Genomic DNA, 18546 nt, shown 5'->3' with positions numbered 1-18546 from the left:
ACCTGCGAGGGGGAGACGTCTCGAATTTCCAATCTGTACCCCTGGGATACTACTTGTAGGATCCAGGGGTCCACTTGCGAGTGAGCCCACTGCGTGCTGAAACTCTTGAGACGACCCCCCCCACCGCACCCGAGTCCGCTTGTACGGCCCCAGCGTCATGCTGAGGACTTGGCAGAAGCGGTGGAGGGCTTCTGTTTCTGGGAATGGGCTGCCTGCTGCAGTCTTCTTCCCTTTCCTCTATCCCATGGCAGATATGACTGGCCTTTTGCCCGCTTGCCCTTATGGGGACGAAAGGACTGAGGCTGAAAAGACGTTGTCTTTTTCTCCTTTATACGGCAATACTTCCATGTGCCGTTTGGAATCTGCATCACCTGACCACTGTCGTGTCCATAAACAACTTCTGGCAGATATGGACATCGCACTTACTCTTGATGCCAGAGTGCAAATATCCCTCTGTGCATCTCGCATATATAGAAATGCATCCTTTAAATGCTCTATAGTCAATAAAATACTGTCCCTGTCAAGGGTATCAATATTTTCAGTCAGGGAATCCGACCAAGCCACCCCAGCGCTGCACATGCAGGCTGAGGCGATCGCTGGTCGCAGTATAACACCAGTATGTGTGTATATACTTTTTAGGATATTTTCCAGCCTCCTATCAGCTGGCTCCTTGAGGGCGGCCCTATCTGGAGACGGTACCGCCACTTGTTTTGATAAGCGTGTGAGCGCCTTATCCACCCTAAGGGGTGTTTCCCAACGCGCCCTAACTTCTGGCGGGAAAGGGTATACCGCCAATAATTTTCTATCGGGGGAAACCCACGCATCATCAAACACTTCATTTAATTTATCTGATTCAGGAAAAACTACAGGTAGTTTTTTCACACTCCACATAATACCCTTTTTTGTGGTACTTGTAGTATCAGAAATATGTAACACCTCCTTCATTGCCCTTAACAAGTAACGTGTGGCCCTAAAGGAAAATACGTTTGTTTCTTCACCGTCGACACTGGAGTCAGTGTCCGTGTCTGTGTCGACCGACTGAGGTAAAAGGACGTTTTAACGCCCCTGACGGTGTTTGAGACGCCTGGACAGGTACTAATTGGTTTGCCGGCCGTCTCATGTCGTCAACCGACCTTGCAGCGTGTTGACATTATCACGTAATTCCTTAAATAAGCCATCCATTCCGGTGTCGACTCCCTAGAGAGTGACATCACCATTACAGGCAATTGCTCCGCCTCCTCACCAACATCGTCCTCATACATGTCGACACACACGTACCGACACACAGCACACACACAGGGAATGCTCTGACAGAGGACAGGACCCCACTAGCCCTTTGGGGAGACAGAGGGAGAGTTTGCCAGCACACACCAAAAACGCTATAATTATACAGGGACAACCTTTATATAAGTGTTTTTCCCTTATAGCATTTTAATATATATAGTCATATCGCCAAATAAGTGCCCCCCCTCTCTGTTTTAACCCTGTTTCTGTAGTGCAGTGCAGGGGAGAGCCTGGGAGCCTTCCCACCAGCATTTCTGTGAGGGAAAATGGCGCTGTGTGCTGAGGAGAATAGGCCCCGCCCCCTTTTCGGCGGGCTTCTTCTCCCGTTTTTCTGAGACCTGGCAGGGGTTAAATACATCCATATAGCCCCCAGGGGCTATATGTGATGTATTTTTAGCCAGAATAAGGTACTATCATTGCTGCCCAGGGCGCCCCCCCCAGCGCCCTGCACCCTCAGTGACCGCTGCTATGAAGTGTGCTGACAACAATGGCGCACAGCTGCAGTGCTGTGCGCTACCTTATGAAGACTGAAAAGTCTTCTGCCGCCGGTTTCTGGACCTCTTCACTTTTCGGCATCTGCAAGGGGGTCGGCGGCGCGGCTCCGGGACGAACCCCAGGGTGAGACCTGTGTTCCGACTCCCTCTGGAGCTAATGGTGTCCAGTAGCCTAAGAAGCCAATCCATCCTGCACGCAGGTGAGTTCACTTCTCTCCCCTAAGTCCCTCGATGCAGTGAGCCTGTTGCCAGCAGGACTCACTGAAAATAAAAAACCTAACAAAACTTTTACTCTAAGCAGCTCTTTAGGAGAGCCACCTAGATTGCACCCTTCTCGGCCGGGCACAAAAATCTAACTGAGGCTTGGAGGAGGGTCATAGGGGGAGGAGCCAGTGCACACCACCTGATCCTAAAGCTTTTACTTTTGTGCCCTGTCTCCTGCGGAGCCGCTATTCCCCATGGTCCTGACGGAGTCCCCAGCATCCACTAGGACGTCAGAGAAACTGGGAAAATCTTTAAAAGGAAAGCGCACAGCGTGGGGTGTGACCATAGTATGATATGTGCGGCACAGCAAACACACACTTTTGCTTTTTTTGTTAAAAAATGTGTGTGTTTCTTTTACTTAAAATGCATCCAATTCTATGGGAGGCTGTAACAAATGGGGTCCCAAAAACAAGGCAAATAAAGGTTTAACCCTTTCATCTCTCTCATTTTAATTATACAGTGGCGTCTCTCCTTTCCAAGCATACCATCGCAGTAGTAGAATTTATGTAATGTATCTCCGCTTACTGTGTAGCAATTATCACATGGACTAGAGAGGTCTTTTCTCTACACCTCCCAATTTCTGTGGGTGTATGTGTATAAAGGGGTGCATCAAGAGAGGAGAAGGCCTGTGGTCAGTCTCCATCCAGGCCCCCTCCTCTCTAGGCAGCAGAGCAATAACTCTGGGCACTAGGAGATCCATGCACTGTCCCAGAGTCTAGTGCACATACGCAGGTCTCTGGGAAAATGGTGGCCATTTCCCCAGTGATTTTCCTACTGCACATGTGCGAAATGCTGAGAAAATGGCCACCACACCATTTTTCCAGTGGTTTCTGCCACATAGCTGCTGCCTACGTGGGACTCCAAAGTTAAGTATTGAAAAAATGGGTGCAAGATGTGCGGTATGGGCCCCCCCAGGACCCCAGCATTTCATGTGCATCACATGACCCACCCCCATTATAGATGAGCCATACTGCAGTAGAGAACAGGGGCTTCAGTTACTGATTCAGGGGTGTGCAGCATATAAGGGAAACCACTTCTGCTCTATGCAGGACCCCCTCGTATTTTATCATTGGTACCTCCAGGCCTCTTGTTACTTGGTGTAAACTCTTCGCATACAGTATATTGGGCCTGGTTCTGATTTGGACGGATCTCACGGATATCTGCAAACTACACATGATCCGGATCATGCATTCACATGCTGACAGATATTGCAGGTCAGGCAGATTGTTCCATCCATTGACTGACCACTTTTTTCAAGAAATAGGCATTTCTGGGCAGTTACAAGGCAGTGACCATGCGATCGCTCGGAACTGATCCATCCATCATGTGTCATGGCAATGTAACCCATAGACGTATACTTCAGACGGATCATTTGCATCCAGTTTGGGTGGGTGCATGTCCCGATACTAGTAATAATGACTGCGGATGGAAACACAATGGGGGTAATTCCAAGTTGATCGCAGCAGGACATTTTTTAGCAGTTGGGCAAAACCATGTGCACTGCAGGTGTGGCAGATATAACATTTGCAGAGAGAGTTAGATTTGGGTGGGTTATTTTGTTTCTGTGCAGGATAAATACTGGCTGCTTTATTTTTACACTGCAAATTAGATTGCAGATTGAACACACCACACCCAAATCTAACTCTCTCTGCACATGTTATATCTGCCCCCCCCCTGCAGTGCACATGGTTTTGCCCAACTGCTAACAGAATTCCTGCTGTGATCAACTTGGAATTACCCCCAATGGGCGTTGCGGTCTTCTGCACGCGGACGCACAGATTGTCTGCATTCACCGGCAAATACTTGCATTAGCATAAGTGAGCAGGCTGCTGCCCCAGGACAGAATAGCGGTGGTAGGTGGGTCTGCCTCAGAATTGGGCACATTATGGGAAAATTAAAGAGAAATTACTCATTTCTGTATGACCTCTTACATTCCAATGAAATATGAAATTCAGTTGAAGTCCTATAGAGATGGAATTCTGAGCGTTGTGAGGAAAGCAGGGAGTGTCCTGGAGGCAGTCTTTGTCAGGTTTTGCTGCTGTGGTATACTATTAACATTCAGTTTTCATGCAAGACTTTGTGTATTTGCAGTCTCAGAAGACAGTACAGCGACCTGTGTTCCGACATACGAGGACGTGCAGAGCTCTCTCCCTGACTTGTGCGATCTCCAGGACTTCACAGGAAAGTCTGTGAGATGCCCTCAGACCAGAGAGCTGCCTCAGATCCCTGCGGAGAGTAACCTAGAGTCTGCCCTTTCAACTGGCAGCACAGAAAATGATGCCCCACTGTACAACGAGGGGGCATACGAGGTGCTGAAAGACAGCTCTTCCCATGAAAACATTATTGAAGATTCGCTCTACGAGACTGTAAAAGAATTAAAGGACATTAGCTCTTCAACCAGTGCAGAGGAAAGGAACCTAACCATGAACATGCCACATGCCAGCCCGACAATCACCGAGTGTAGAATGGAGGCTGCCGTTGAATACGCCTCTGTGGACCATAATCGTAAAAGCAGGCAAAGCATCAACACTCAGAGTGCGGCCAGTACACCGACCTATCAGGATGATGACATACCCCCGCCCCTTCCGAAGAAACTGCTGGACGAGAATGAGAATGTGCAAAGCAAAGAGCAACAGGAGGAGCAGAAGGACCAAGACGGTGGAGCAAGCGAAGAAGACAAGGTAATTGCTGATCCTAATTGACAGTGTGATTAGCTGAGCCACATTTAGGAGGGAGATGTATCAAATCTTCTAAACAGGACAAATGGAGAAGTTGCCTGTAGCAACCAGTCAGATTTATGACTATCATTATATATAATTTACTTGATAAATGATAGCTAGAAGCTGATTGGTTGACAACATCTCCCCCTTGACGTTAATGATCCCAGGCTTACAGAGAGATTTCTATTGGAATTTCTCTTCTTCCAAACTGATAACATGATTTGGAAATTATTAACTTTTGTACTGCATCTTTATAGAAATATAAGAATATATTAAAGCCAAGCGTAATTTGCTGGAGTCCGGGTAAGAACAGCTGTACCAACTCCCCCAAAACTGGGGAGAGGTGATGCTGTGAGGGGGGGTACATTGGAGGGTCAGTAAGAGGTCATATCTGCGGATATTGTTGCTTTTGATTTGGCCTTTTGTCACAATTAGCCCTCCCAACACCCCGTAAACATTTCAAATAGCTGTTTTTTTTAATTAGTTGGTTCAATTATACAGTCTGCTCAAAACTGGAGTATTTTAGCTGGAGTTTTCTCCATTACAGTACAATAGAACTTGTCAGACTGGCAGCCAAAGCTACTGTTATGACTACAGTGTAGCCACGGTATCCGGACTCCAGGTCGACAACAAAAATGTTGACACACCTTAGGTCGCCGCCAATTGGTCAACACACCTTAGGTCGACATGGACAAAAGGTCGACAGGAACAAGGTCGACATGAAAAAAGGTCGACATGAGTTTTTCACAATTTTTTTCTTTTTTGGAACCTTTTCATACTTAACGATCCATGTGGACCACGATTGGAATGGTAATCTGTGCGGAGCGGAGCGAAGGTACCGTGCCCGAACCATGGCGAGCGAAGCGGTGCACTAATTGGGGTTCCCTGTCACTCTACGAAGAAAACGACACCTAAAAAACTCATGTCGACTTTTTTCCATGTCGACCTTGTTCCTGTCGACCTTTTGTCCATGTTGACCTAAGGTGTGTCGACCAATTGACGGTGACCTAAGGTGTGTCGACCTTTTTGTTGTCGACCTGGAGTCCCAGACCCGTAGCCACTATGGTGTAATGTTCTGCAATATAGTTATCCCTTACACCTCACAGGCAACTTGGGTCATCAGAGATGGGGGGGTGGATTTACAAAAGTGACCTGACCTCTGAAGGGGATTGGTTTCTGCCAAGGAAGCATAACACGCCCCAAAGATGGCCTATAGCTTCAGCAGTGGGCACCCGATTGGTCATGGTCATACCGATCCTAGTACCGTGGCCCGTTCAGTCTCTTAGTGGCCCCCTGGTGGTCGTGTTAAGCATATAAGTGACTCCTTAAAGCTAAATGTAAACACCTGAACCTCTACACCAGGGGTGGCCAACCATTCAGAGACAAAGAGACAAAATATCTTGTTAGGTACGTCAAAGAGCCGACATCGAGCCGAAGGCGCGTATGCAAAAAGGAGGTGTGGCTTTATGCCAGCTTTGCCACACCCCTGGTCTAAAATACATTGAAAAAGCCAGATCCAGCATAAGATACATTTTAAAGCCAGACCCAACATTAAATACATTGAAAAAGTCACTTCCACATAAAATTGCCAAATCCATATAAAATATATTGAAAAAGCCAGATTCACATAATACACTTCAGCTTCCCATGTATCACTTCAGCCAGCTCCAACATATGTTAATCCAGCCAGTACCCTCCTATGTCACTACAGTCAGCTCCCCCTTTGTGTCTCTCCTGCCAGAACACTCCTGTGTTACTCCATCCCACCCCCATATGTCAGTGCAGTCCCCCCAAATTGTGGCCAGGGGATGGCTGGAAAGGGTGCCATATGACCCCCGGGCCAGTGCAATTTAAGTGTTCCAGGGCCACTTGACTGCAGATTCCCGGTAAAAATAAAAACGGGGCCGCTTACTTGAGTCTGCCCCCCAGGCTAAAAGTTGCCACCAAGCCCCTGATTGCAGCAGCCCGTTATGTGTCCTCTATTTGCCAGTGGATGTCTCACCTATAGTATTTGGCTCCCTCAGTTTTCAGTCAATGTAGTGCAGGGCTGGCCAAACTGGTCCTCGAGATCTACCAACAGTTCATGTTTTCCAGGTCTCCTGGAGATCTGTAGAATTGTCAGTTTGGAATGAATGCAGCACATCTTAATTAGTAATGACTACACCTGTGCACCAGCTAGGTGCTCTGGAAAATGCGAACTGTTGGTAGATCTCGAGGACCGGTTTGGCCAGCCCTGATGTAGTGCTTCTGGCTGGAGTGCATTGGTTTCTGGATCTGCTGTGGTCATGTGACTTTGAGTGTTGGGAGCCACATTTGAGTAAAGAAAGAGCCACATGCGGCTCAAGAGCCACGGGTTGGCCACCGCTGCTCTACACATACCTTTGTTCACTGCACATTCATTCCAGCGTTGTCTATAGCAATCAAAACCGTTCTTTTCTCATTACTACAAAGATCTGCAGTCTTCTCTAAAGTAAGAGAGATCTATCCCTTTTATGGAGAAATCTGGTGTTTGCCTACTGTAGGAGTAATGTAAATAGCCTAGATTCACAATGTACCACCACCATCTACACTGTTATTTATAGCTAGAAACAATTCTCTGCCATATGGTACATGCACTGTAACAGCTGAGAATAGAAAACATTCCTCTCTCGGTGCAAAGTTGAAATATAATATAATCATTTGGAATATTGATCTGACCCAGCGGTGCCTCACTGCACTGGGGGCCATTGGTTTAGTTCAGGTCCGTTGCTCCCTGTGTTTCTATGGGTTTATTCTGGGTGCACCAATTTACTCCCATTTAACAATAAAAAAGAAAGAACTACAACATTCAGAAACCTGTGTATCTGTGTAGCGCTGGATCCTGACTGTGGGGGTAGTGTTGTGTAGGTTGATAACTGGTATAGGTTGCCAAGGAGAGTGAGAAGACATTACGTGAGTGATAGCAGGCAGTCTATAAATAACACAACTCAGGTGTTAAATAGATGGCCTGGGAATGTCAGCATTCTGTCAGTGTCAACATTGGCCATGTAGACAATGCTTTTTGATGTTAACATGTCGACACTCAGAATGTGTCAACATTATGTTTGTTGACAATTTATACTACACTGCAAAATAGGAGATGATTGAGCGTAGATGACAAAAAGTCACAATAATTGAACACAATAAGCTGCAAGTGCCACAGTAACAACTTCTGTGGGATCTGCTGCAGGTGTCCAGATGCAGCCTTTGGAGTTGAGAGCGAGATCAGCCTGCCGCAATTACACTTATAAGCCACCGACAGCTCGCTTCTACTTCCATAAACATCTAAGTGTGTCATTAGGATACAGTCCTTCACGCCCTCACGTCTATGCAGCGCCAAACTGCAGGATTGGGATTTGTCTAATGGTTTATCACATTAACCCATCACTATGCCATGTAGTGCAGGTTTTAGGGATTGAGAACTTGTCTGGTAACAGCAGGATATATTGATCCCAAATACCATGGTCACCACCTTAATATAATTGAAAATAGCAAGGTATCGGATGGTGATCTCCTGGAGGAAGGGTCCTTAGTGGATTCCATGTTTGCAGTGATTTCCTCCACGGGTAAATATTAAAAGTTAGTTATTTAATTTAAAAAGTGCTGGAACGGTAAATGTTTTGGAGTGTTAACCCTGTGTATGCTGAGCATAGTTTATGATGACCGATGTGGCCTAAAATTGTGTATTGATTTGTTTTAGAATGGGTTGGCCTGCATTACCCAGTTGGCATCATCATCAACACCATTGATATTAAGGGAACCAACTAAGGGGTACATTTACTAAGCAGTGATAAGAGCGAAGAAGTGAGCCAGTGGAGAAGTTGCCCATGGCAACCAATCAGCACTGAAGTAACATCTATAATTTGCATACTATAAAATGATTCAGAGCTGCTGAATGGCTGATGGGGAAATTTCTCCACCGGCTCACTTCTCTGCTCTTATCACTGCTTAGTAAATGTTCCCCTAAAGCCCTCATTTCCATTACATCCACTTACTATAGATGAGCTTTCTGCATGAATAAACCAGGTGTGTGCTCTGAGAGGCAAAATAGCGCACACTTAGGGTACGTGGAAGTAGTCCCTTGCAGTTATGGTTCCAGGGTGTAGATCAGTGATTTTCAACCTTTTTTCTCTGACGTCCTAGTGGATGCTGGGAACTCCGTAAGGACCATGGGGAATAGACGGGCTCCGCAGGAGACTGGGCACTCTAAAAGAAAGATTAGGTACTATCTGGTGTGCACTGGCTCCTCCCACTATGACCCTCCTCCAGACCTCAGTTAGATTTCTGTGCCCGGCCGAGCTGGATGCACACTGGGGCTCTCCTGAGCTCCTAGAAAGAAAGTTTATTTTAGGTTTTTTATTTTACAGTGAGACCTGCTGGCAACAGGCTCACTGCATCGAGGGACTAAGGGGAGAAGAAGCGAACCTACCTGCTTGCAGCTAGCTTGGGCTTCTTAGGCTACTGGACACCATTAGCTCCAGAGGGATCGACCGCATGGAACTGGCCTTGGTGTTCGTTCCCGGAGCCGCGCCGCCGTCCCCCTTACACAGAGCCAGAAGCAAGAAGAGGTCCGGAAAATCGGCGGCAGAAGACTTCGGTCTTCACCAAGGTAGCGCACAGCACTGCAGCTGTGCGCCATTGCTCCTCATGCACACTTCACACTCCGGTCACTGAGGGTGCAGGGCGCTGGGGGGGGCGCCCTGAGGGCAATATATGACACCTTGGCTGGCAAATCTACATCATATATAGTCCTAGATGCTATATAGATGTAAAATTACCCCTGCCAGTATTCCAGAAAAAGCGGGAGAAAGTCAGTTGAAAAAGGGGCGGGGCTTGTCCCTCAGCACACTGGCGCCATTTTCTCTTCACAGTGCAGCTGAAAGACAGCTCCCCAGGCTCTCCCCTGTAGTTTTCAGGCTCAAAGGGTTAAAAAGAGAGGGGGGGCACAAAATTTAGGCGCAATATTGTATATACAAGCAGCTATTGGGAAAAATTCACTCAATATATTGTTAATCCCAAAATTATATAGCGCTCTGGTGTGTGCTGGCATACTCTCTCTCTGTCTCCCCAAAGGGCTGTGTGGGGTCCTGTCCTCAGTCAGAGCATTCCCTGTGTGTGTGTGCGGTGTGTCGGTACGGCTGTGTCGACACGTTTGATGAGGAGGCTTATGTGATGGCAGAGCAGAAGCCGATAAATGTGATGTCGCCCCCTGTGGGGCCGACACCAGAGTGGATGGATAGGTGGAAGGTATAAACCGACAGTGTCAACTCCTTACATAAAAGGCTGGATGATGTAACAGCTATGGGACAGCCGGCTTCTCAGCCCGCGCCTGCCCAGGCGTCTCAAAGGCCATCAGGGGCTCAAAAACGCCCGCTCCCTCAGATGGCAGACACAGATGTCGACACGGAGTCTGACTCCAGTGTCGACGAGGTTGAGACATATACACAATCCACTAGGAACATCCGTTACATGATCCCGGCAATAAAAAATGTGTTACACATTTCTGACATTAACCCAAGTACCACTAAAACAGGGTTTTATGTTTGGGGAGAAAAAGCAGGCAGTGTTTTGTTCCCCCATCAAATGAGTGAATGAAGTGTGAAAAAGCGTGGGTTCCCCCGATAAGAAACTGGTAATTTCTAAAAAGTTACTGATGGCGTACCCTTTCCCGCCAGAGGATAAGTTACGCTGGGAGATATCCCCTAGGGTGGATAAGGCGCTCACACGTTTGTCAAAAAAGGTGGCACTGCCGTCTTAGGATACGGCCACTTTGAAGGTACCTGCTGATAAAAAGCAGGAGGCTATCCTGAAGTCTGTATTTACACACTCAGGCACTAGACTGAGACCTGCAGATAGTGCTGCTGCAGCGTGGTCTGTAACCCTGTCAAACAGGGATACTATTTTGCGAACATAAGACGTCGTCTTATATATGAGGGATGCACAGAGGGATATTTTGCCGGCTGGCATCCAGAATTAATGCAATGTCCATTCTGTCAGGAGGGTATTAGAGACCCGACACTGGACAGGTGATGCTGACTTTAAAAGGCACATAGAGCCTTATAAGGGTGAGGAATTGTTTGGGGATGGTCTCTGGGACCTCATATCCACAGCAACAGCTGGGGAAAAAATTTTTTACCTCAGGTTTCCTCACAGCCTAAGAAAGCACTGTATTATCAGGTACAGTCCTTTCGGCTTCAGAAAAGCAAGCGAGTCAAAGGCGCTTCCTTTCTGCACAGAGACGAGGGAAGAGGGAAAAAGCTGCACCAGTCAGCCAGTTCCCAGAATCAAAATTCTTCCCCCGCTTCCTCTGAGTCCACCGCATGACGCGGGGGCTCCACAGGCGTAGCCAGGTATGGTGGGGGCCGCCTCAAAAATGTCAGCGATCAGTGGGCTCGCTCACAGGTGGATCCCTGGATCCTTCAAGTAGTATCTCAGGGGTACAAGCTGGAATTCGAGGCGTCTCCCCCCCGCCGTTTCCTCAAATCTGCCTTGCCGACAACTCCCTCAGGCAGGGAGGCTGTGCTAGAGGCAATTCACAAGCTGTATTCCCAGCAGGTGATAGTCAAGGTGCCCCTACTTCAACAAGGACGGGGTTACTAAGCCACACTGTTTGTGGTACCGAAACCGGACAGTTCGGTGAGACCCATTTTAAATTTGAAATCCTTGAACACATACATAAAAAAATTCAAGTTCAAGATGGAATCGCTCAGGGCGGTTATTGCAAGCCTGGAGGAGGGGGATTACATGGTATCCCTGGACATCAAGGATGCTTACCTACATGTCCCCATTTACCATCCTCACCAGGAGTACCTCAGATTTGTGGTACAGGATTGCCATTACCAATTCCAAACACTGCCGTTTGGACTGTCCACGGCACCGAGGGTCTTTACCAAGGTAATGGCAGAAATGATGATACTCCTTCGAAAAAAGGGAGTTTTAATTATCCCGTACTTGGACGATCTCCTTATAAAGGCGAGGTCCAAGGAGCAGTTGTTGGTCGGAGTAGCACTATCTCGGGAAGTGCTACAACAGCACGGATGGATTCTATACATTCCAAAGTCACAGCTAGTTCCTACCACACGCCTACTGTTCCTGGGGATGGTTCTGGACACAGAACAGAAAAAAGTGTTTCTCCCGCAGGAGAAAGCCAAGGAGCTGTCATCTATAGTCAGAGACCTCCTGAAACCAAAACAGGTATCGGTGCATCACTGCACACGAGTCCTGGGAAAAATGGTAGCTTCTTACGAAGCAAAATTCCATTCGGCAAGTTCCATGCAAGAACCTTTCAGTGGGACCTCTTGGACAAGTGGTCGGGATCGCATCTTCAGATGCATCGGCTGATAACCCTGTCTCCAAGGACCAGGGTATCTCTACTGTGGTGGCTGCAGAGTGCTCATCTTCAAGAGGGCCGCAGATTCGGCATACAGGACTGGGTCCTGGTAACCACGGATGCCAGCCTTCGAGGCTGGGGGGCAGTCACACAGGGAAGAAATTTCCAAGGACTTTGGTCAAGTCAGGAGTCGTCCCTACACATAAATATTCTGGAACTGAGGGCCATTTACAATGCCCTAAGTCTGGCAAGGCCTCTGCTTCAAAACCAGCCGGTACTGATCCAATCAGACAACATCACGGCAGTCGCCCATGTAAACCGACAGGGCGGCACAAGAAGCAGGATGGCGATGGCAGAAGCCACAAGGATTCTCTGATGGGCGGAAAATCACGTCTTAGCACTGTCAGCAGTGTTCATTCCGGGAGTGGACAACTGGGAAACAGACTTCCTCAGCAGACACGACCTCCACCGGGAGAGTGGGGACTTCATCCAGAAGTCTTCCAACTGTTGGTAAACCGTTGGGAAAGGCCACAGGTGGACATGATGGCGTCCCGCCTAAACAAAAAACTAGATATTGCGCCAGGTCAAGGGACCCTCAGGCAATAGCTGTGGACGCTCTAGTGACACCGTGGGTGTACCAGTCGGTTTATGTATTCCCTCCTCTGCCTCTCATACCAAAGGTACTGAGAATAATAAGAAAACGAGGAGTAAGAACGATACTCGTGGTTCCGGATGGGCCAAGAAGAGCTTGGTACCCAGAACTTCAAGAAATGATATCAGAGGACCCATGGCCTCTACCGCTCAGAAAGGGCCCTGTCTGTTCCAAGACTTACCGTGGCTGCGTTTGACGGCATGGCGGTTGAATTCCGGATCCTAAAGGAAAAGGGCATTCCGGAAGAAGTCATTCCTACGCTGATAAAAGCCAGGAAAGAAGTAACCGCAAACCATTATCACCGTATTTGGCGAAAATATGTTGCGTGGTGTGAGGCCAGGAAGGCCCCAACAGAGGAATTTCAGCTGGGTCGTTTTCTGCACTTCCTACAGTCAGGGGTGACTATGGGCCTAAAATTGGGTTCCATTAAGGTCCAGATTTCGGCTCTGTCGATTTTCTTCCAGAAAGAACTGGCTTCACTGCCTGGAGTTCAGACATTTGTAAAGGGAGTGCTACATATTCAGCCCCCTTTTGTGCCTCCTGTGGCACCTTGGGATCTCAACGTGGTGTTGAGTTTCTTAAAATCACATTGGGTTGAGCCACTTAAAACTGTGGATTTGAAATATCTCACGTGGAAAGTGGTCATGTTATTGGCCTTGGCTTCGGCCAGGCGTGTTTCAGAATTGGCAGCTTTGTCATGTAAAAGCCCTTATCTGATTTTCCATATGGATAGGGCAGAATTGAGGACTCGTCCCCAGTTTCTCCCTAAGGTGGTATCAGCTTTTCACTTGAACCAACCTATTGTAGTGCCTGCGGCTACTAGGGACTTGGAAGATTCCAAGTTACTGGACGTAGTCAGGGCCTTAAAAATTTATATTTCCAGGACGGCTGGAGTCAGGAAAACTGACTCGCTTTTTATCCTGTAGGCACCCAACAAAATAGGTGCTCCTGCTTCTAAGCAGACTATTGCTCGCTGAATTTGTAGCACAATTCAGCTGGAGCATTCTGCGGCTGGATTGCCGCATCCTAAATCAGTAAAAGCCCATTCCACGAGGAAAGTGGGCTCATCTTGGGCGGCTGCCCGAGGGGTCTCGGCTTTACAATTTTGCCGAGCTGCAACTTGGTCAGGGGCAAACACGTTTGCTAAATTCTACAAAATTGATACCCTGGCTGAGGAGGACCTTGAGTTCTCTCATTCGGTGCTGCAGAGTCATCCGCACTCTCCCGCCCGTTTGGGAGCTTTGGTATAATCCCCATGGTCCTTACGGAGTTCCCAGCATCCACTAGGACGTCAGAGAAAATAAGATTTTACTCACCGGTAAATCTATTTCTCGTAGTCCGTAGTGGATGCTGGGCGCCCATCCCAAGTGCGGATTGTCTGCAATACTTGTATGTAGTTATTGCCTAACTAAGGGTTATTGTTGAGCCATCTGTTGAGAGGCTCAGTTATATTTCATACTGTTAACTGGGTGTAGTATCACGAGTTATACGGTGTGATTGGTGTGGCTGGTATGAGTCTTACCCGGGATTCAAAATCCTTCCTTATTGTGTCAGCTCTTCCGGGCACAGTATCCTAACTGAGGTCTGGAGGAGGGTCATAGTGGGAGGAGCCAGTGCACACCAGATAGTACCTAATCTTTCTTTTAGAGTGCCCAGTCTCCTGCGGAGCCCGTCTATTCCCCATGGTCCTTACGGAGTTCCCAGCATCCACTACGGACTACGAGAAATAGATTTACCGGTGAGTAAAATCTTATTTTTTTACTCGCGGCACACCGAACAATATTTTATAATTGCCAAGGCACACCATCAATTCACCCACAGAAAAAAAACGGAAAAAAAATACATACATACATTGGCCTACACAGAAAAAAACAATCACATTGCTCCCCACATAAATCATGTTGCTATCTACAAAAATCCTATTGCTTCCCACATGAATTATTCACATTGTTCCCCCCATAAATCCTATTGCTCCCCACAGGGGAAAAAAAAAAAATATTAGCCCCTACTGGTCAGGTGTCCTCCTCCCTGTCCCTCAGTGGCGGGGGATGTTCATAGTGGAGTGCTGCAAATTCTGAGCAGCGGGCAGTCGGGCAGGTGTGGATGTGAGTGGGCAAGGAAAGCTGTGGATGCAGGCGGGAACTGGAAGATGTGTATGCAGGCGGTTGGGCTGGCTGGGTGGTGAGACGTGGTGGCTGTGACCTATGATATCACACCGCCGTGTCACCAGGGCATATGTTATGGCCGGGGCATGACTGATCCTGATCCTCCGCGGCACACCTTGCAACTGTTCGCGGCACACTGGTTGAAAAAGCCTGGTGTAGATTAATTCTAATACATCCCGCTGCCAGTGGTTGCCTAGCAGCATGCTGGAAATGTGAAACATACTAGTTCCATACATAAAGAACGCTTATCCCTTTTGGTTTTAATGAAGCAATTCATTTTAATGTGTTTTTGCAATAAAACTGTTTATACTGATATTGTGTAGTGCACTTATGCAAATCAGTATAACATGGCAACTATTAGCTTTCTCACATGTTCAGAGTGCCCTAGTGCCTGTAAAATGAGCTGACTTCCTCTCGGAACGCATAGCAGGGACACTTCCTTACCTGGTCCAGCTGCCACATCTTTAGCAGGGATGGGGGGCAGTCACTAGTGTCACAATGCTTTTCTGTACAACTAATCTATACATGCAATATATATATATACTGCCGACGTCCTTGATTTGCAATTGAAGTAAAGACAGCCCTGAAGTCCCCTGAATGTCATTATGTAGTATGCATAGGGTGCACAGTATTGTAGGAAAATTCAGAGGTTTCCGTTTTTTAAATGGTGATCAGAATAGAATAGAATTATTTTCCTTTCCAGATATACATGTTACACTTTATGGGTTCAATTAATTCACCCACAAAGGGCGTAAATTGTCCTTCCATTGGGGTTTCAACACTATTGCCAGAACCCTAACTCGTGCCCATTACAGCCTTGAGATCTATGCGGCTGCGAGCAGCAATCTGCAAGCAGCACTAACTCGTGGCCTATTGAATTAACCCCTTGGAATATTTGCAAAATGCTGCACAAAACACCTGCACATATGAGGAGATGCTTCAGTAGGAGGTGAGAAAAAGTGCAACACAATTTAGTACAGTCGCTTTTCAAAGCAGAACTGTCCATTTTGCAGAGAGTTGCAAAGTTCTCATAATATACAGTTCAACTTTTTCCTCTCCATTCTGAATTGGTGCAGAATGGGCCACTGCATGCGGTGCCGCCTGAGCCACAGCCTAATTGACAGGTGCAGCCGTTTGGGTGTGGGGAGAGGGTGGAGCTGGGATGCGATCCTGAAAACATGGGGGTTGACCCCATTTCTGGGAGTAGCGAGGCCAGAGTTTGCATTTTCTGAGGCAGACCTTCTGGCCTCGGCTACGGAGTTGTGAGTTGTGGTGGTCAGCCTGATAAATCTTAGGGATACTCAAATGTTCAGTCATCTCGAAGATTATACAATGCTCTGTTTTAAGAAGTTAGACCTGGATCCGCGATGCGGACGGGAGGCGTATTTTTCCTACAGACTCCTCCTACTGCATTACCATATTTTCACATCTCTGCTGCATCCAAAGACACGCAACAGTGTGACCTGCGTCGGTCTATGGATAAGGCCCTTTGTCGAGAAAAATGCTCTAAACTAAATATGCTTTGTGCTGTTGTTAGAGGAACACTGCTAAATTTACAGTGAAATGCGTCATGAGGCAAATATTGTTTCATATAGTTCTCGTATTTCTAGCTCCATGTGTACATAATTGAAAATATGTATCTTGAGGAGTCTTTCCTGAGCCTGACACAGATCAATGGACATTTACATTAATTACATTTCTCCACTCTGATTCTGCTTAGAAATGCTGTTCCTGAGTTGGCTATAAGTAATATATATTTTATTTTTGTAATATTAGAGAATTGATTTTTTTGGCCAATTTACTGATTTATTTTAATTACCGGTTTTCTGCTGGCTGTGGCGAAATGAACAGTTTATAAAAGATGGTTGCTACAAATGCAAAAATACATTTATTTTGCAAAGAGATCCTGTAACAGTTCAGATATGGAACTACAATGTATTAATAGGGAAGGATGACATGCAGGCTGACAGACCTCTGAATGCAGGCAGATTCCTTTTGTATGGAAATTGTCTATTCAGTTTATATATTCACTTCCCTAATAAACTCACAAATGGAAAGCCTTTGTTCCAGAATCCTGGTAATATAACCCTGGAGGATTAGGGCAAGAAGAAATAAAAGTATGTCTTCAAAGAAAAAGCTCACATATTGATCTTTCTTTTCTTTAGAGACAGAGTCATCTATCCTACAAATCTCGGGAAGAAGACCCATGCCTGACAGAAGATGATGTATGTATTAAGCGATCGTTATAATTACCATATGGAAGCCCACTGTATTTATATATAGGATTTTTTTCTTTGCACCCCTGTCCAATACTGCAACTGATGTTTGATGTCAGGGCTGATAGACAAGTGACTTGTGCTTGTCAGTGGGGAAGAATGTAGAATGTAATGTGGTATAGGACGAAAATCAACCCTCTGTCCTCTTCTCTATTCTCCAGACCAACTTATTCTTCCATTAGCTCTTCCTGATTTTTAGCAAATTACTTTGATTGATTGCTGTATCCTTGATACACTACTAGCTACTCTTACCATTGCTCAGAAATCTGGTGTCATTTGGAATATTTCTTTAAGCCTCCTGCTAACCCTAAATGTATTTACCACATTCAAGTTCTCCACAGTTAAGTAAACACTATTAAATGGAAGCTACGGCCAGCATGCAAATGACTGAGCCAGTTACAGTACATAAGATAATAATGTTTAATTTTCCATAAAGTGTAAGTAATCCCTATTCAGTTGACATAAGAACCCACCTTGTGCATGTACAATGAAATCTGATAATCACAGCTGTTGCGGCTCTCTTGGCCATTCGCTGAAATGCCCTTCCTTCCCCAATGCTGTCTCCACTGCCACTCGGCACTCCTCATATACTGATGCAGGAAGAGGCGCTCGGTTATATACCCTTTTGTGACCCAATCACCAAGCACAGTCTCTTACAGTGGATTAGGAGTCTTCTTTGCCATGCACAGTAGCAGCAGGTAACATACTGGATAATGGGTAGGGAAGTGTGCTGGGGGGCTTCTGATCAATTCAACAGGTCTCCGTAGGGTCGCACCTCTCATTACCGGTGTGCACCACAGGACCCCTCCCCTTATACCTAATGCTGTGTATTTACATACACAATAGAAGGCCGGAGATCCCTTCTGCCTGGTGGTAGCACCCACGCCCACCTGTCCTATATATTGGTTTTAATTAGGTTCCTGACATTTCTTAGACTGCATGCAGAGCAAGGTGAGTCCTGCACAAATGTATATTATATTGTCAGATGGGGCTGTATTTCAGGGGCGTGGGTCCCCCTGGACTGCTGTGGCTGTTTGTACTCAGGAGCAACACAGGCTAACACTTATTTTCATATTTCCTTTCATCCTTATTGTGTGTGTTGTTTCAATGTAACTCGTTTCCCACCTTCACTTCTCACTACTTTACCTCTCACCACTTTATTTCTCACTTCGTTACCTCTCACCACTTTATTTCTCACCACGTTACCTCTCACTATTTTACCACTGCTGTTTTTCAGCAGCCTCTCTCACTAACCTATCTTCACTCTCTTCACTATATATTTTTTCTCTCTAGTGTTGCCCTGGGGTCACTCGGCTGCTTGGGTTTGGGGTGTCCTGTGCCCT

At 46.7% G+C, this 18546-nt stretch overlaps 1 protein-coding gene across 6 annotated transcripts in view; it reads left to right on the top strand.

Annotated features, from left to right (window-relative positions):
* The window catches only part of PAG1 (phosphoprotein membrane anchor with glycosphingolipid microdomains 1), a 477890-nt gene that overhangs the window by 455176 nt on the left and 4168 nt on the right, over nucleotides 1-18546 (top strand). For all 6 annotated transcript variants that reach the window (XM_063923993.1, XM_063923988.1, XM_063923987.1 and 3 more), the window contains 2 exons: nucleotides 4134-4723; nucleotides 17093-17152. In XM_063923993.1, coding sequence (XP_063780063.1) covers nucleotides 4134-4723; nucleotides 17093-17152 — 650 coding nt within the window. The remainder of the gene's footprint in view (nucleotides 1-4133; nucleotides 4724-17092; nucleotides 17153-18546) is intronic.

Source organism: Pseudophryne corroboree, chromosome 5, assembly GCF_028390025.1.
Source record: "Pseudophryne corroboree isolate aPseCor3 chromosome 5, aPseCor3.hap2, whole genome shotgun sequence".
Classification (NCBI taxonomy): domain Eukaryota; kingdom Metazoa; phylum Chordata; class Amphibia; order Anura; family Myobatrachidae; genus Pseudophryne; species Pseudophryne corroboree.
Note: the sequence above shows the minus strand (reverse complement) of the source record. Positions and strands in the feature narration are given on the sequence as shown.